Source organism: Fibroporia radiculosa, assembly GCF_000313525.1.
Source record: "Fibroporia radiculosa TFFH 294 genomic supercontigs, scaffold833, whole genome shotgun sequence".
Taxonomy (NCBI): Eukaryota; Fungi; Basidiomycota; class Agaricomycetes; order Polyporales; family Fibroporiaceae; genus Fibroporia; species Fibroporia radiculosa.
The window spans coordinates 5,193-19,043 of record NW_012133243.1 but is presented as its reverse complement, the minus strand read 5'-3'; the positions used below and the strand labels follow the sequence as shown (position 1 = coordinate 19,043).

The window sequence follows — 13,851 nt, the reverse complement described above, 5'->3', positions numbered from 1 at the left end:
CTGAGTTGAGTGGGCAAGTGCGAGGAGAAGACGTGAAAGAGCCAGAAGCGTAGGCGGCCGTGGCGGTCAACTTGCAAGTATTGCAGTCCAAGCGCATTTCAACCATGCGGAGTTCTAAAATTCCTTCTCAGACATCCCGTTTGGACACTTTTTCGTGTCACCTATCGCGGATATCTCCCTCCATGTCACGTTCTGTGACTTCTCTCTTCGCAGCAGTCGGGTCCAGCGTCACGGGGCCACTCTGCCCGATATTCGTCCTCCCCTCGTCGCTGCTGTTCGCGTCGGCGCATGGCTCTTGCTGATGGATGATTTATATACTAACGCTTGGGGTGACCCCGCAGAGGCTCTTCCAGCACTGAAGTTATCCACTAGCTCAGCCTCGTCCTGGCGTTCTCCCAAGCCTAATCCTCCTGAAGACGAAGCCGATCTTGCAGCACCCTCTTGGTCGACTGGCGCGGAGATCAAATGGGATGAACCTTCCGAGGGTGCTGGCTTTTCCTGGACTCAGACAGACCCCGACCTTGCTTGGAGCACAAGTACGGTCCAGGATATTCAGCTCGGGAAACCCGCGGATACCCCACAGACAGAAGAAGAAGAAGATGAAGTATTAGGAGTCTTACCTGCACCGTCTCTTTATGCTGCTGAAATTGAAGTTGTGAAGGAGGAATATTTCCCGTCTACTTTGCCCGTGGAAGAAGAGGTCCTGGCTACTGCTGCGCTGTCCCCGGTGTTTGCGCCTCCCTCGCCTACGCCTGATCAAGACGGTTTCGGCACGTTCGAGTCAGCAGTCAGTCCAAACGCAAACACCCCAATATCTGTGGAACACAGCGAGCATCACGTGGATGAGTGGGGAGCAGCATGGGCAAGCGCACCGCCTGCTGCTCAAGACGAGCCTGAAGATGAGTGGGAGACAGCGACACGACAGAAAGCCCAGCAAGACCGCAGAGTTGTGAGTCAGTGCCGGACATCGTTCGTGCAAGAATTGAGATTCACTATGCTATGCTGCTTTAGCCTCCCGAAGTCCTGAAATCTATAGTTAATGAATGTGAACAATTTGCTCGTGTTGTCTGGCCCGAAGCAACACCCGAAGCAAATGGTGAAGCGAATGGGTGGAAGAACAGCTGGCGAGGCGGTCTTGAGGATGTTGAAGGTCTGTGAGTAATATTGTCGTTGGCAGTTCCGTGTCCTTGTTGAGTTGTCGCACATGAATCAGCGACTCATTTTTACAGACGTTCCTCCCATCTCTATCCCTTCAGCCGCCGGCGAAGTTTGGTGAAACCGCTATTGCCAAAGGCATGGCAACATCTGTTCGTCTGACGAGGAATCTTTCTATCACGAGCAGTAGTCCGATGTCGCATTATCTTGCAGCGAAGGGCTCTACTGCGTGGGAGGTGGCAGTAAAGGAACGCAAGGAAGTTGTGGAGGATGATGTGCCTGTCGGATGGCGGATCTTGGAGAAGGAACTTGCTGTCGGAGCATCTGACAGTGCCGCTGACGCTAACAAGAATAAAAGGTCTTCCAGTCGCCTCTTCTCGTTTTGGGGTCGGAAGGAACCCACGATATCGTCACACACTCGGTCATCGTCGCTTAAAGATGTCGTTGATCCATCCCTATCTGAGGTTCAGAGCCCGAATGGTTTGGTAGAGGTGAGCGCTAGCACACACTCGAGGCAGGCGAGCCAGGAGAGCGGTCGCTCGCCTACAAGAGCGAGTGTTGACAAGGATGCATCTCCTGTAAACGCCTCGCTTTCTCCAGTGCCCGTCCAGTCTACAGTGTCTGCTCCCACCACTGTTTCGCCACCACCACAAATGTCTTCGTATTCAACCGCTGAGGTCATTGATACACCTTCTCTACCGGCGCCTTCAGCTGTATCGCGTTTCTTGAACAGATTTTCCCGAAATAAAGGACCACCAGGTGCTAGCAGTGCGCGGAGCTCGCTCGCACTTACATCTGACGATCTCGAATTTCTCTCGGATCTGGTCCCAAGCGCAAGCGATGACGGAGATGATGACCATGTTGACCATTTGAAGGCTCTGACCAGTGTAGTGAAGCCACAGTCGCTGCCTCCGATCCTGCCTCCGCCTCCATCGGTGGTCTCTCAAAATGCCCGGGCTCCCAGCAGTGTCGGTAGTGCGGCTCAATCCGCTGTAGACAGCTTAGACTCCTTGTTCGACACCCCGAATGATTTTTTGAATCCTAGTGCCGAGAGATCTACATCTTCTCTCAATGTGGTATCTCTTCAGTCCACGTTGGACGCGCCGATCTTGCAGCCATCGAGGCCGACCACCACTGCTGGGGCGATCGCGGGTTCATCGAAGTGGGATGCTAGGCCGTCCAGTCCCTCTCCATTGGCCATAGATGCCACGAAGTCGACTCCGCAGTCATTCTTTTTGCCTTCACCACCCTCTTCTCGCTCGCAAACACCCTTTAATGTCGCGTCTCAGCCTGCTTTTGCTGCACCACAACCTGTAGGTTTTATATCTAGCATGGACAAGACGAGCCGTGGTGATGGGTCGTCATCACGAATTAAAGCGCCTCCATCGTTTCCGCCTCCGCGCTCGTCGGCGACAAGCCCAGTTGTCACACCCCCGCAACAATCACCTAGTACGCCTACTTCTTCTATGCCACTCGCGCAACTGTACCCGAATGCGCATAAAGCAAATATGGCTGCTAGTTCTGCCGCCGCAATGAAGGCGGTGAAAACCTTCTCCCTGCCTCCGCCCCCTTCTTTCCGACCACAGAGCTCAAACGCCCTCCCTCCCCCACTGGCTCCACCGCCGTCTGTGTCCGTGCGAAATTTGGATGCTCGGAGACCTCCTTCACTACCATTAAGTTCATTCGACGATGATGACGAATTCTCTGATTTCATGTCCTCAGCTACGATGCCACCCAATTCGACACATTCCTCAGTACCCAGCACAGCATCACCCACCACCAACAGCCCCTTCTTATTGAAATCTCCTACAACGCAACCATTGAAGGCGCCGCAGTACCACCCCCCCAAGCGCAAGCCATTCAACAACTTCTCTGATATCTACTCTTCGTCTGCCATATTGCGAGACTCAAAGGCTCCCTCTAACTTCGATTCATCGTCACCCTCAGACTTCCAATCGCCCACCTCAGCCACCCTCTTCCAGTCTGATTCTGACTCATCATTCCAATCTCACTCACATGACGATAGTTTCTCCTCAGAAAAGTCCTTCCTCACGTCCGGCCAGTCGTCGTTTGGTTTCGACGACAATGCAATCTCGCCCGCTCTGCGCACGCCCTCTCCTCCTCGTCCACCGTCAAAGAAGCGTATACCTCTTGTGCCTTTCTCATTGTCGAAGCCCACTGGATCCGAATTACTGCAGACAGATGCGAGCTCTAACTCGCGTCTCGACAAGGCTGCATCACATCTACACACACTCAACTTAATGGAACGGGCCGCTGCGCATCCAGGTCGGTGGCCAGCGCCCCCATCTCCTGGCTTGCCGGGTCCCATACCGGGGCCGAGTTCAGCCGTGAGTTTGCCACAGATAGACCTTTTGGGTGATGGGTCGCCCAAGAGGCCGAGTGGAGATCTCCTATCTTCCTCACAGTCGTCTCCCGCATTACTGAACCCAGTTCGCGCCACATCATCTCTATCAGGCCTGGGCATTAGCGCGACTCCGAAGCCGCCCTCTATGCTGTCTCATTCGCAGTCGGCGCAGGGCACTGTCTCCGACTTCCAGCTCTTTGGATCGCCGATGGGTGGCACCAGCCAGTCGAGTTTGCAGCCTGTGCGGCCTTCGAGTACGGCGCCCGTCCCGTCGAATACACAGCCCGCAGCGAAGACCGGGGGATTGTCCGCACAAGATCTGCTATTCTTTGAGGGACTGTAGACACTTTCATGGATTTTGCATTGCAGTCGCTGTATTATGTTGTATGATGGTACTGTAATATCACCTCATTAATGATGACGATGATGACCACTTGAAATGTCCGCGACCGCCAAGGACCTCTGCAAATTAGACAGGTTCCAAATTCCCCTCTCTCAAATCGTAGGTGCTTGGCTATGATGTCGTGCAATGCGCGTAGTGATAGTGAAAGGGTTTATAGCTTGCATCATTAAACGGTGCTAGTGATGGTCGCAAACAAGCCGTGCATTTGAGCCGATGTGAACCCTCGGAATATGCAAGTCGCTTGTCAGAACATGTCCAAGCTAGATGCTCAGGTCGTGGCGACGTGACATCTGGCTTGATAGACGACAAGAGAAGGTGCACGTTGTTGTATCTTAACCTAAGCGATGCAAGACAACGCGGCGAGCCTTCAGAACAACAGAAACAACTGCGCTAGCGTTGTCAAGGGACGAGCAACGAGACCTACCGTCTATTATGGCAGATCCGCAGACCATGGGCGCAGCATGTTGGCACGATTTGGATACAACAGATTTTCGTGTTCCAAGAGTGTCTACGGAGTAAACGAGACGAGCGCGCAATACACCATCCCGGTGAAATGGCTAGTTTCGCCAAGACGACCCACGCGCCGCGCAGAGACACCATGATGAAATGGCCAGTTTCATTATAATGTCTCCGTCGAGCACATTGGGATGTCACGATAAAGTGGCCAGTTTTATCGTGACATCTCAACGCGCCCCTCTTCCGCCTACCGTACGACATATACGCCATGATGCGAAAAAAAAAAAAAGAAAGATGAAGCGAGGAGAGGTGCTGGATGATGCGTCGCAGATGTATGAATAAGGAATGTGGCGTCGAAGGCATAAGGATGATTGAGATGATGTAAGACTGAATGAATGGATACGGTGCCGGATCTGAATTGAGGTGATTGAAAATACGAGGTGCGGTAGGAGGAGATGGGGAAAGATAATTCAGAATAAACGTCGGAAGAAGCCCCTGACCGCGCTTAGAGGCTTGTCTTTCTGGGAACTTCGAAATGGAGAAACCTTGGGGGGAGAGAAGGCCGACAGGCCCGTACGCGTGGACGGAGCTGAAGTGCCCGAGAAATAACTCGCGTCCGCGCTGTAGAACGAAGACGTAGACGCAGATATTGCGGGTGTCCCCCGCAGAGAATTGAACGAGGAGTTGGTAGACTTCTTCGCGGAGGCCTCAGAATTGTGTGGGTTTCGCTTCAGCAGACGTGTCCAGAAACCCGCTTGCCGGCTTTCAGGTGCCTGAACACGCTGCCGAGGGGGAGTGCTATGGCACCCGGAGGCGCTGCGAGCATTGAACCCCTTGGAGTCTCCAATAATAAACTCGGGCGCTTCCTGGGTGTTGCGACACACGTCAGAGCCGTTTTGAGGGTCAATGAATGAGACTTACGATAGGGAAATACACGAAGGACAATCCATGATTGACTCCAGCAGATGCCTCTTCAAAGACCAATGATAGTCGCTGGGGCTGCGGGACGGGTACTGGGGCTGGCACGGGCTGTTCCATTTCTTCCTCTTCTTCCTCTTCTTCCTCGAGATTGACAATCTCGCGACCTTTGCCCTTCTCTGCCGCCGTGAGCCGTGGACTGTCATCGACAATATCTTCCTCTAGGATTAATGCGTCCAGAACATGCATAGCGTCAAACGAGGCCTCCTGTGGGCAGTCGTCGTAATTAGCGGAAGAGGCGGGGCATAATTCGTCTGTGAAATCTGATGAATCCGACGATGTGACGCCAAATTCGGCGGTACCTTCCATCGCAGAAAAGTCGGGGGTGGTCTTGATGTCATGAGCGGTAAGAACGTGCAACGCATCGAGCTTCTTGTCCGTGGTATCGCAAGTAGCGAAAAGCGTCTCGTGGCTTTCGAACGAGTGGGTATTCAGGAGTGGGAAGTGGGTGCGAGCATCTTTGTAACAGGGAGAAGAAGTGGGGGATCCACGACTTCGGGAGGCAGACGCTGGATTCAGCGTATGCAATGTCGATTGGTACTGGAGGACAGCCTCGAAAAAGGCTGCGTCTTCGTCCTCCTCCTCATCGGATTCTACTGTATATGCTAAGCGCACGAGCGGCGGCATCTCGAATGTTGCATTCGTGACGCTTTGCTTCGTGCCAGCCGTCTTGGCAGCCTTCGATAGATGCCTCCTCGAGTAGATCTCTACCGGCGATTGGATGGTAGGCGGTTTCGAATAACGGCGCACTTCGACTCTCGAGGTGTCGGCTAAGGCAACATCAACGTGAATGGGAGAGAAATTGACAATTTATAAAGGTCTCACAGGTGCAACTCTCGTCGTCACTGTCGTCCGTGACTGCATAGGCATAATTCTCGTCTTCTCCTTCAGCCTCATAGTCGTAACTGTCGTCGTCATCGTCGTCGTCAAATTCATCTTCGTCGATACCCAAAAACAATCGACTGAATCAAAGGAGCCATGTAAGCGGCGGTGACTCATCGAGGAAGAGAAGCTCCTACCCGAGCGATGCCATGTCTTCATCTTCCTTCACGACAACAGCTTCAAGTGCGTCGTCGACGGCGCACAATTCGACGCTGCTCTCCGTGACCACTCTGGCGGCTTCGACCTCATGCAGTGTTTCCCCCTCGCCGAGGCCCAAAGCGGCAATGAGCGCAGCCATCTTCGAGGTATCCTCCGCAGGGGCCACGCAAGGCTGGACGTCTTGCCAAACCGCATCCTCGACGGGTTTATCGAGCGCCTCCTCAAGCAACCTCAGAAGGTCGCCAAAAGCCCCTTGGTGGATGTCCCCAGGCGACTGATCCAGCGACTCCACCGAGTCCGCGTCCGGAACGCTGGGTTCGCTGGAAAGTATGCGCCTGTGGGCCGCGAGAGCCAAAGTAAGCGGACGCACAATATACGGCGGCAAGAAAAACGCACTGAAGTGCGGACACATCCTCTTCGTCCTCCGCGACCACCTCATCCCCTGGCTGCTCTTCATTGTGCAAGTCCGCTGGAACAGCGAGCTCGCGTTCTTCAATTTCTTCCTCGATGCACTCACCAATCTCCGCGAGAACTTCAAGAGCGTTCTTGAAGACCACGGAAGGACGGATAGGAACTATCCCATCCGAAAGCGAAGCGCCGTTTCTCATTGAGAGGGGCCTGACAGCCCGCTCTTGGGCGCGCGTTCTTGCCTTGACGGGCGAGACGCTCCTGGAAGTCTTCGCAGGAGACGTACGGGCGACCGTGTCGAGGTACCCCCACTCCGGTACAGTCAAATACGACGACTGAGGGAGAGTGGGGATCATCTCCATAATATCCTTCTTCGATTCGTTCTCTTCTTTCTCGCCGGCGGGGACCTCGACGCCCGGGGGAGATCTATCTGCCTCCTCGGGCCTGCCGTGGCATATCGTCAGCCGTCAGCGGAGAGCACAGAGGAGTCCAGACCCCGAACGCACCTCGCAGCTCCCGCCTCGTCCTTTCCTACATATTCTTTGATCACGTCCTGAGCCGGCGTTTGCGCGGCGTCGACCACGTCCTGATCCAGCGTTTGCGCGGCGTCGATCACGACCTGATCCAGCGTCTGCGCGGCGTCGACCACGACCGCCTCCCGCGTCGCCTGTGTCAGCGAGACGATCAGGCACGCGTCCTGTCCCACGGCGAGCTCCTGGACGTCTCGCGCAGGCGCAGGAAGATCAGGAGAGGCGACAGCGGTGGGGGCAGCAACGACCGTTAGTGCACGCCCACGGGTCTTCACCTTGGGTGCTTTCGGCGCAGCGTCTGTGGTACGGGCGGCAGACGCCCGAGTCGGGCGCGCCCACGACGGGACGTTCTCCTTTCCGGCGGTCGGCGGAGGCGTCGGCGACTTGCGGCTGGGGGCGGCGGTGCCAGGTGCCCTGGGGCCGAAGGGAAGCGCCGTCTCCGAAGGCGTCGAGAGCGACAGCCTCCTGCCGGACGTCTTCACGAACGATCTTGAAGCGGCGGAGGCTGACGAGGACGCGCACGACGCGTCAGAGCCGGCGTCGGACGTGCGTGGGGGAGCAGGGAGCGAGTCACCGGAGGCGACGTTGGGGTGCGCGGGTGAGGGCGCTCCGGCTGGAGGTTCAGAGCCCGAGAGGGGACGGCGGGCGGGGAACACCTGCGCGGCCGCCTTCGGGACAGAGGCGGGGGCTCGAGCGGGTGTCGTGGACTTCTTGAGCAAGTTGGAGCCTGGTTCCTGCTTGACTGGGACTCCGGCTCGAGACATTGCGCGAAGGGCAGGACGCGAGACGAGGTGGATGGTGCTGTCGGTTTGCATCTTGCTTGCTGGGGCAAGTGACGGTTGACAACAAGGAGGGATGGCCCCAGACGGCGCGTTCATATACCGCAGACATCCTCTGTCGGCCTCTCGTTTGAGCTGCAATGTCTGCGGTCATCCAACGATGGAAATCTGCGGTGGAAAGGATTAGTACTGATCCTGACCGGTGAATGCGCTGCTATGCTGTCAGCATAGGAGGGTGACTGATAGGGAGAACGCAATTTTCTCCGCTGCCGGCAGCCTGTGCAAACGTACATACGCACCTCAACGTTGTCCCCGATGCGGGTGCATCAAAAATAGGCAGATATTGTCACTAGCACTACGTGCATTCGCCTGTAGAAATAAAATGATATCAGATGAAAACCACCTGTCGAGTATTCGATGCGACATCCTCCCGATTCCGAGGCTGACTCGAAGACCGTCGCAGCGTCGCGATCCAAGCGGCGGCGGGCGCCTCGCGACCAGCCCATCGTCGCAGTCGCCGCGACCCGGCACGAAACGCGGGCACGTGACCAACGCGCGCCTCGAAATCGAACATGGGCCGTTGCCCGCTCGCTTGCACCTCGACCGCAACGGTATACTAACCGTCTTCCCCTCCTTCGCCACACTACACCCTGGATACCTACTAACCGCACAATTATGGGCCTGACGGCCGCAAGCCGCAATTTCTACGACATCCTCGGCGTCGCGCAAGGCGCGTCGGCCGATGCAGGTGCGCGCGTCCCCCTCCCGGAGCACGATGGCCCTCTCTGTTCGGTTCTGATCAGGAAATTGCAGTGCGCAAGGCGTACAAGTTAAAAGCACTAGAAACCCACCCCGGTGAGTGGACACGAGCTGCGCAGACGGGCACGAGAGGCTGAGTCGTCGAGCATCTGCGCAGATAAACTGCCGCAGGGCGTGAGGGAGGCCGAACGAGAGGCCGCAGAGGCGCGCTTCAGAGATGTCGGGCACTCCTGTTTTGATTCTCTCGCCTGCGGGCCCGCTGACGATGTTGTGTGCACGTGTAGGTCCGGGCTGCCTTTGAGGTCCTGAGCGACCCCGCAAAACGACGCGTACGTCCCTCCTCGCTGTGATGGTGCCGACGCGCGCGGTGGCTGACGGGCCGCGGCCGAGCACAGGCGTACGACAATGGGCTCGAGTACATGCGCAAGCACGTCGACCTTTCCGAGATGCAGACGAAGCTGGCGCGCGACCGCAACGAGTGGGCGCGGCAGGCAGAGCTGCGTCATCAGGAGCGGATGCGGGTGCTGCGTGAGGAGATGCGGGCGAGTCAGAGGCGGTATCAAGACACCATGGCGAAGGCCGAGCTGCGATACCAAGAGAGGATGCGGAGCATGGAAGAGGAGCTGCGACAGAAGAGGGAGGCAGAGCGGCAGGCAGAGGGAAACATTGGCGAGACCTACGACTTGGGAGACGAGATGCTGAGGGAGCTGCGGAGGATGAATCCGGAATGGGAGATGAGACGACAAGAGGTCTTGCGCGTGAGTGGCTCTAGCTGGTCGCTGTGTTGCAGCCGCTCACCCAGTTCGTTTTCAGAGACAGGCAGAGAGGCTACGAAAGAAAGAGAGATTCCCCGTTAAGGTGTAAGAGCCACACATGTTGTATCAGGACATGTTGTACCTGTATTGCGCTACCTTTCTGGCTTAGATTTTATTCCGATATTTAAAGGACACTCCAAGGCGCATCTGATATTTGACTGGCTTGAACGGCGCTCTGCCAAATCAACCAATCTGACATTGTGCAGTATGCTGGACGAACGCTGTCGGGTCCGGACCCACTCACTCCGCACCCAGCGCTCTGAGACGACTTTTCGCTATCCGGCCTACGTCCACCACCGCTCTGTCCAGCTCGCGCCTCCATTCCTGACCGCCGACGTCGACGGATGCGACGGTGCGGAGCGGCGGCTGGTCCGGACTCAAAGACGGCTCGAGGCCCAGCGCGCCCTCCATCTCGGCCATGACGGCCGCCCTCGTCCGTCCGTTCACGAACGTGATGTAGCGGAGACCCGGGTAGCGGCGCTCGTAGCACGCGTTCAGGTGCGCGAGGCGGGCGAGGACGTCTGGTGGCGTCGCCGCGGCGGCCTGCTCGTTGGCGCTGAGGCGCGAGAGGCCGCTGACCTCGCCGATGCGCGGGTGACCGGCGACGAAGCGGGCCCTGAGGTCGTCCGGCCAGGTGGCTATGGTTGCGAGGGACGCGTCGATGAGAGCCGAGTATGTGCGGATCGGCTGGGGGGAGGACGGGATGTACGCGACGAGTCCGGGGACGAGGTGGGAGAAGAGGACGGGCGAGGGTTCGAAGAGGACGGCGAGGGCGTTTGCGAGAAGCTCGTCGCTGGCGAGGGCGTCGTGGATTGCGGGCAATGCGGACATCGTGGTCGGTGTGCAGGGTGGAAAGCTCATGGCAGGCGCGCCGTGCTCGCGTTCCGGCATTATGTAAGCATCGCATTCAAACCCGCTCCGCCGTCGGGGCATTGTCTCGGTACCAGCTATAAATTATAGCGGGCGATCCATGTGGCATTTTTATCATGCCAGTCTCGATTCTGGCGAACTGTCATGTGGGCTGCCCTCCGATGCAGAGGATATATACCGCTATCGCCCCGATAAAAAAATTTGAAACTGTCCTGAGCAGGTATGCGCAGAACGACGAAAGATGAGCGAAGCCGGGGATGAAAGCGACGCGCGCCGACAGATACTCTTTCCCCATGATCCGATTCTAATGTCACATTTATTGCATGCCAACGCAAGTCCCGACAGCGCTCTGGAACGATGAAAGAAAGTCAACACAGAAAGTCTCTACACATCTGTCTTTACGACAGATCGGTGCAGGGAAAGGTTCTAGTGTCCAAATTTCGCCTGGTGCCGAGCGAGAGCGTCCTGTCTGACCAAAACCCGCCCACAGCCCTTGCATACTACCTCCGTCATACGGAGGTGCACGGTGCGGATGTGCTTCATAAAACTCCCCCTCTTCACCTTTCTCTTGCATTGTCCCCACCGGCACACCAGCTGCTGCCTCGCGTCGCGGTCTTCGTTATTCGCGCGGTAGTCCGCGGCATGGTGCTCCTCAAAGTGGCGGCGGACGCTGCTCGCCGAAGCGTCGTCGAGCCGCGCATTGCACCCGGCCCATTCGCAGATCTTCGTTGCCAAAACACGCTCGCCTTGGGATTGAGAGCTCTGCAAGCGACGCGCGGGCTCGAGCACGTCCACGGCGCATCCTGGGGGGGAGCTTCCGCAAATGCCGGAATGCCCGTGATTATAGGTACCGGTAAGCATGCCTCTGTCCAACATCTCCGTCGTATTGAATGCCGCTTCCACCGCCACATTTTGCCCGCACACAAGTATCTTTGAGGCGTCTCGAGGCACGGTGTGGGCGTCGACGGATGTCTCTAGTGGGCCCGTTTGGGGTACGGGCATGGGGCCTTGGCTGGCGGCCATCGACATTTCACTACCCATCGCGTGTGTTGTACGCCTCGGGTCGACAACAGGCGGGTAGACCACACTTTGGATGGACGCGACTGAGGTAGAACCGTCAACCGCAAGTGCCGGAGCACGTATAGCATTGCTGGGTGAGGCGACAGGGACAAGAGTTGTGCTCCATTCCGAGGTGTAGGGAGCGGGTTCCGTCGTGTTCGTCTGCGATGGGCCTGCTCCCGTGTCTACAAGGCACAGAACGTGCACCCCGGCTGTGAAGAGCTCTGTTGCATCTTGGAGTGATACTAGACGGTAGCCAGGAAACATGTCTGCGCTGGATTGTCTGATGCACGGGAGCGTCGTGAGACCGCAGATTAAACTGAAAAGTCACAATATCACACACCTTGAAACATGTACCGAGCGTCTGGCACCGAGGTGCACCGGATCGAAGGTATACAGGTGTTCATCATAGCTCGTACCGACGTTGTCATTCAGACGTGTCAAGCTGATGCCAGGTGCACCATTGATCTCGTTGAGGAAATTCGCATAGGTGCGAGCACTGTTCTCGTAAAGTCTTTGCTGCCCAGAGAATGGGCGTTGGAAACGGCACGAGCAGCGCTGCGCAGAATCAGCATCAGTGAATGAACTATGCGGTATTCATAGAACCCTAAGAAACATTGCGAATCATCGTGACCTGGGACAGCAAAGTCGATCGAGTACACGTTGAAAACTATGCTTCCCCTCGATCCACGCGTATAGGCGCGAATGCAAACACGTACATAGCTCTCTCTGTGGTGTCCGATGGGATGTTCAGGCTGTCTTGCGCAAAGAACAACGAATCAAATTCACTGTACGGGGCGGAAGCAAGGGTCCAAGTCGTCAGTGCTCACTCAGCACGCACGAACAATGAAAAGCGTACCCAGGTCGATCCTCCCCGTTCATCCACCAAGTCGTGTTATTGGTAGCGGATGTATGGGAATACGGTGTCATGACGGGACGCAGGACGTCTGAGGCTAAGAGGTGGCGGAAGGTCTTTTATAGGTACAATGTTTTTTGTGCGGCGAATGGGTAGAGGCTTAAACATGACGAACCTTATTCCGCCTGTCGAAAGGTGAGCCGCTGGTAGCCACAAGTGGGCTCCTGGCTCGAGGTGCGCAGCGAGTGGAAGGATTGTGTGAATATAGATGCCTGACATGTGATGTAATTTTCATACCAGTGCACGTACTACATTATGCCGACTGAGTCCAGTCATGTCAACGCATGTCCTCAATCAAAGTGAGCATGATCACTCATGCCATCAAGTTGGAGAATGGAGTATGGGCATGTGAACGGAACGGGAACGGATTTTGGCAGTGGTAAGAAAATAATTTACATGTGTACGTGATACCGCCGGTAGCCAATAGTGAGCGTGTCAGCAGCAGCTGTCAACTTGGGTGCGGCCCGAGTCCAGGCAGTGACAACTACCTGAAAATTTCGTCCATGATAAGTGCAATTGATGAGTGCCGGTCAAGATGAAGTTGTAGTTGAGGAGCGCTTGCCACATCACATCAAATTGCCATGTCTTCTGATAAGCGCTGCAGACACACTTGGCCATTCAACGTTCAACACCCGCGACTGCGGAGTCTGCGAGGCGCACTCCCGTTTTGATCAATTTGATCCCAGTGAATGATGATGGTATGAGGCGAACTGCTTCTCCTTCCCAATTTAGGACATACGCAAAAGAGTGAGTTGTGATGCTTGAACTGCAGCCTTACTGAGCTAGCTTGTGTCGGAGGAATTCGCCCCCCTCCATCCTCTGGCCGAACCAGGTAAGCGGCTGAGAGACCATTTTGCTGACCGGCTAACCGAACACTTCCTGGCGCTTCCTGGCGCCGGACTCACACCCGCACAAGCCGTCCACGGAGTTCAACAGTGGTTCTAGAAGACCTGGACACCAGTTTTTAGGGGCGTCGTGCGAGATCAGTCTGCACGTTATGTGTTCACTGACGGGTCCCGGGGCAGGCCGGCGCATCATCTTTGATGCTGAGATGCTGGCACTAGCCCGGGGCGAGCATGCCGCCTTGGAGTGCGTCCCGGACGACTGTACTCACCTCGTCCTACTGTATGTGCAGACAACGCAGGAGCGCTGTCTAAGATTCTGACTGCGAGATGGGTCCAAGTCAACTAGTATCTATTTTGGCCGCCGCGTCGGTCATCCGGTTCCTCGACAAGAGCAATGGATACCACGTTACCCTGCTATGGGCGCCGTCTCATACGAGTGTAGCGCCCAATGACTCGTTCGTTGATGACTTGG

The 13,851-nt window shown here is 56.3% G+C and overlaps 5 protein-coding genes across 5 annotated transcripts; 2 read left to right on the top strand and 3 right to left on the bottom strand.

Annotated features, from left to right (window-relative positions):
- Positions 1 to 301: 301 nt before the first annotated feature.
- On the top strand, positions 302 to 3,863 carry FIBRA_01690 (uncharacterized protein; the record flags this gene model as incomplete). Its single annotated transcript, XM_012323562.1, has 3 exons — positions 302 to 949; positions 1,012 to 1,154; positions 1,214 to 3,863. 3 exons carry the CDS (start codon positions 302 to 304, stop codon positions 3,861 to 3,863), a joined length of 3,441 nt encoding a protein of 1,146 aa, XP_012178952.1.
- Positions 3,864 to 4,849: 986 nt separating this feature from the next.
- Positions 4,850 to 8,100, bottom strand: FIBRA_01689 (uncharacterized protein; the record flags this gene model as incomplete). The annotated part of the gene is made up of 6 exons (XM_012323561.1): positions 4,850 to 5,245; positions 5,301 to 6,127; positions 6,183 to 6,319; positions 6,377 to 6,733; positions 6,795 to 7,250; positions 7,313 to 8,100. 6 exons carry the CDS (start codon positions 8,098 to 8,100, stop codon positions 4,850 to 4,852), a joined length of 2,961 nt encoding a protein of 986 aa, XP_012178951.1.
- Positions 8,101 to 8,790: 690 nt separating this feature from the next.
- FIBRA_01688 (uncharacterized protein) lies at positions 8,791 to 9,738 on the top strand (the record flags this gene model as incomplete). The annotated part of the gene is made up of 6 exons (XM_012323560.1): positions 8,791 to 8,863; positions 8,929 to 8,970; positions 9,032 to 9,093; positions 9,159 to 9,203; positions 9,270 to 9,632; positions 9,688 to 9,738. 6 exons carry the CDS (start codon positions 8,791 to 8,793, stop codon positions 9,736 to 9,738), a joined length of 636 nt encoding a protein of 211 aa, XP_012178950.1.
- Positions 9,739 to 9,929: 191 nt separating this feature from the next.
- Positions 9,930 to 10,520, bottom strand: FIBRA_01687 (uncharacterized protein; the record flags this gene model as incomplete). The annotated part of the gene is made up of 1 exon (XM_012323559.1): positions 9,930 to 10,520. One exon carries the CDS (start codon positions 10,518 to 10,520, stop codon positions 9,930 to 9,932), a length of 591 nt encoding a protein of 196 aa, XP_012178949.1.
- Positions 10,521 to 10,985: 465 nt separating this feature from the next.
- FIBRA_01686 (uncharacterized protein) lies at positions 10,986 to 12,548 on the bottom strand (the record flags this gene model as incomplete). Its single annotated transcript, XM_012323558.1, has 4 exons — positions 10,986 to 11,901; positions 11,962 to 12,204; positions 12,338 to 12,406; positions 12,478 to 12,548. The coding sequence occupies 4 exons, from the start codon at positions 12,546 to 12,548 to the stop codon at positions 10,986 to 10,988; spliced, it is 1,299 nt and encodes a 432-aa protein (XP_012178948.1).
- Positions 12,549 to 13,851: the final 1,303 nt, after the last annotated feature.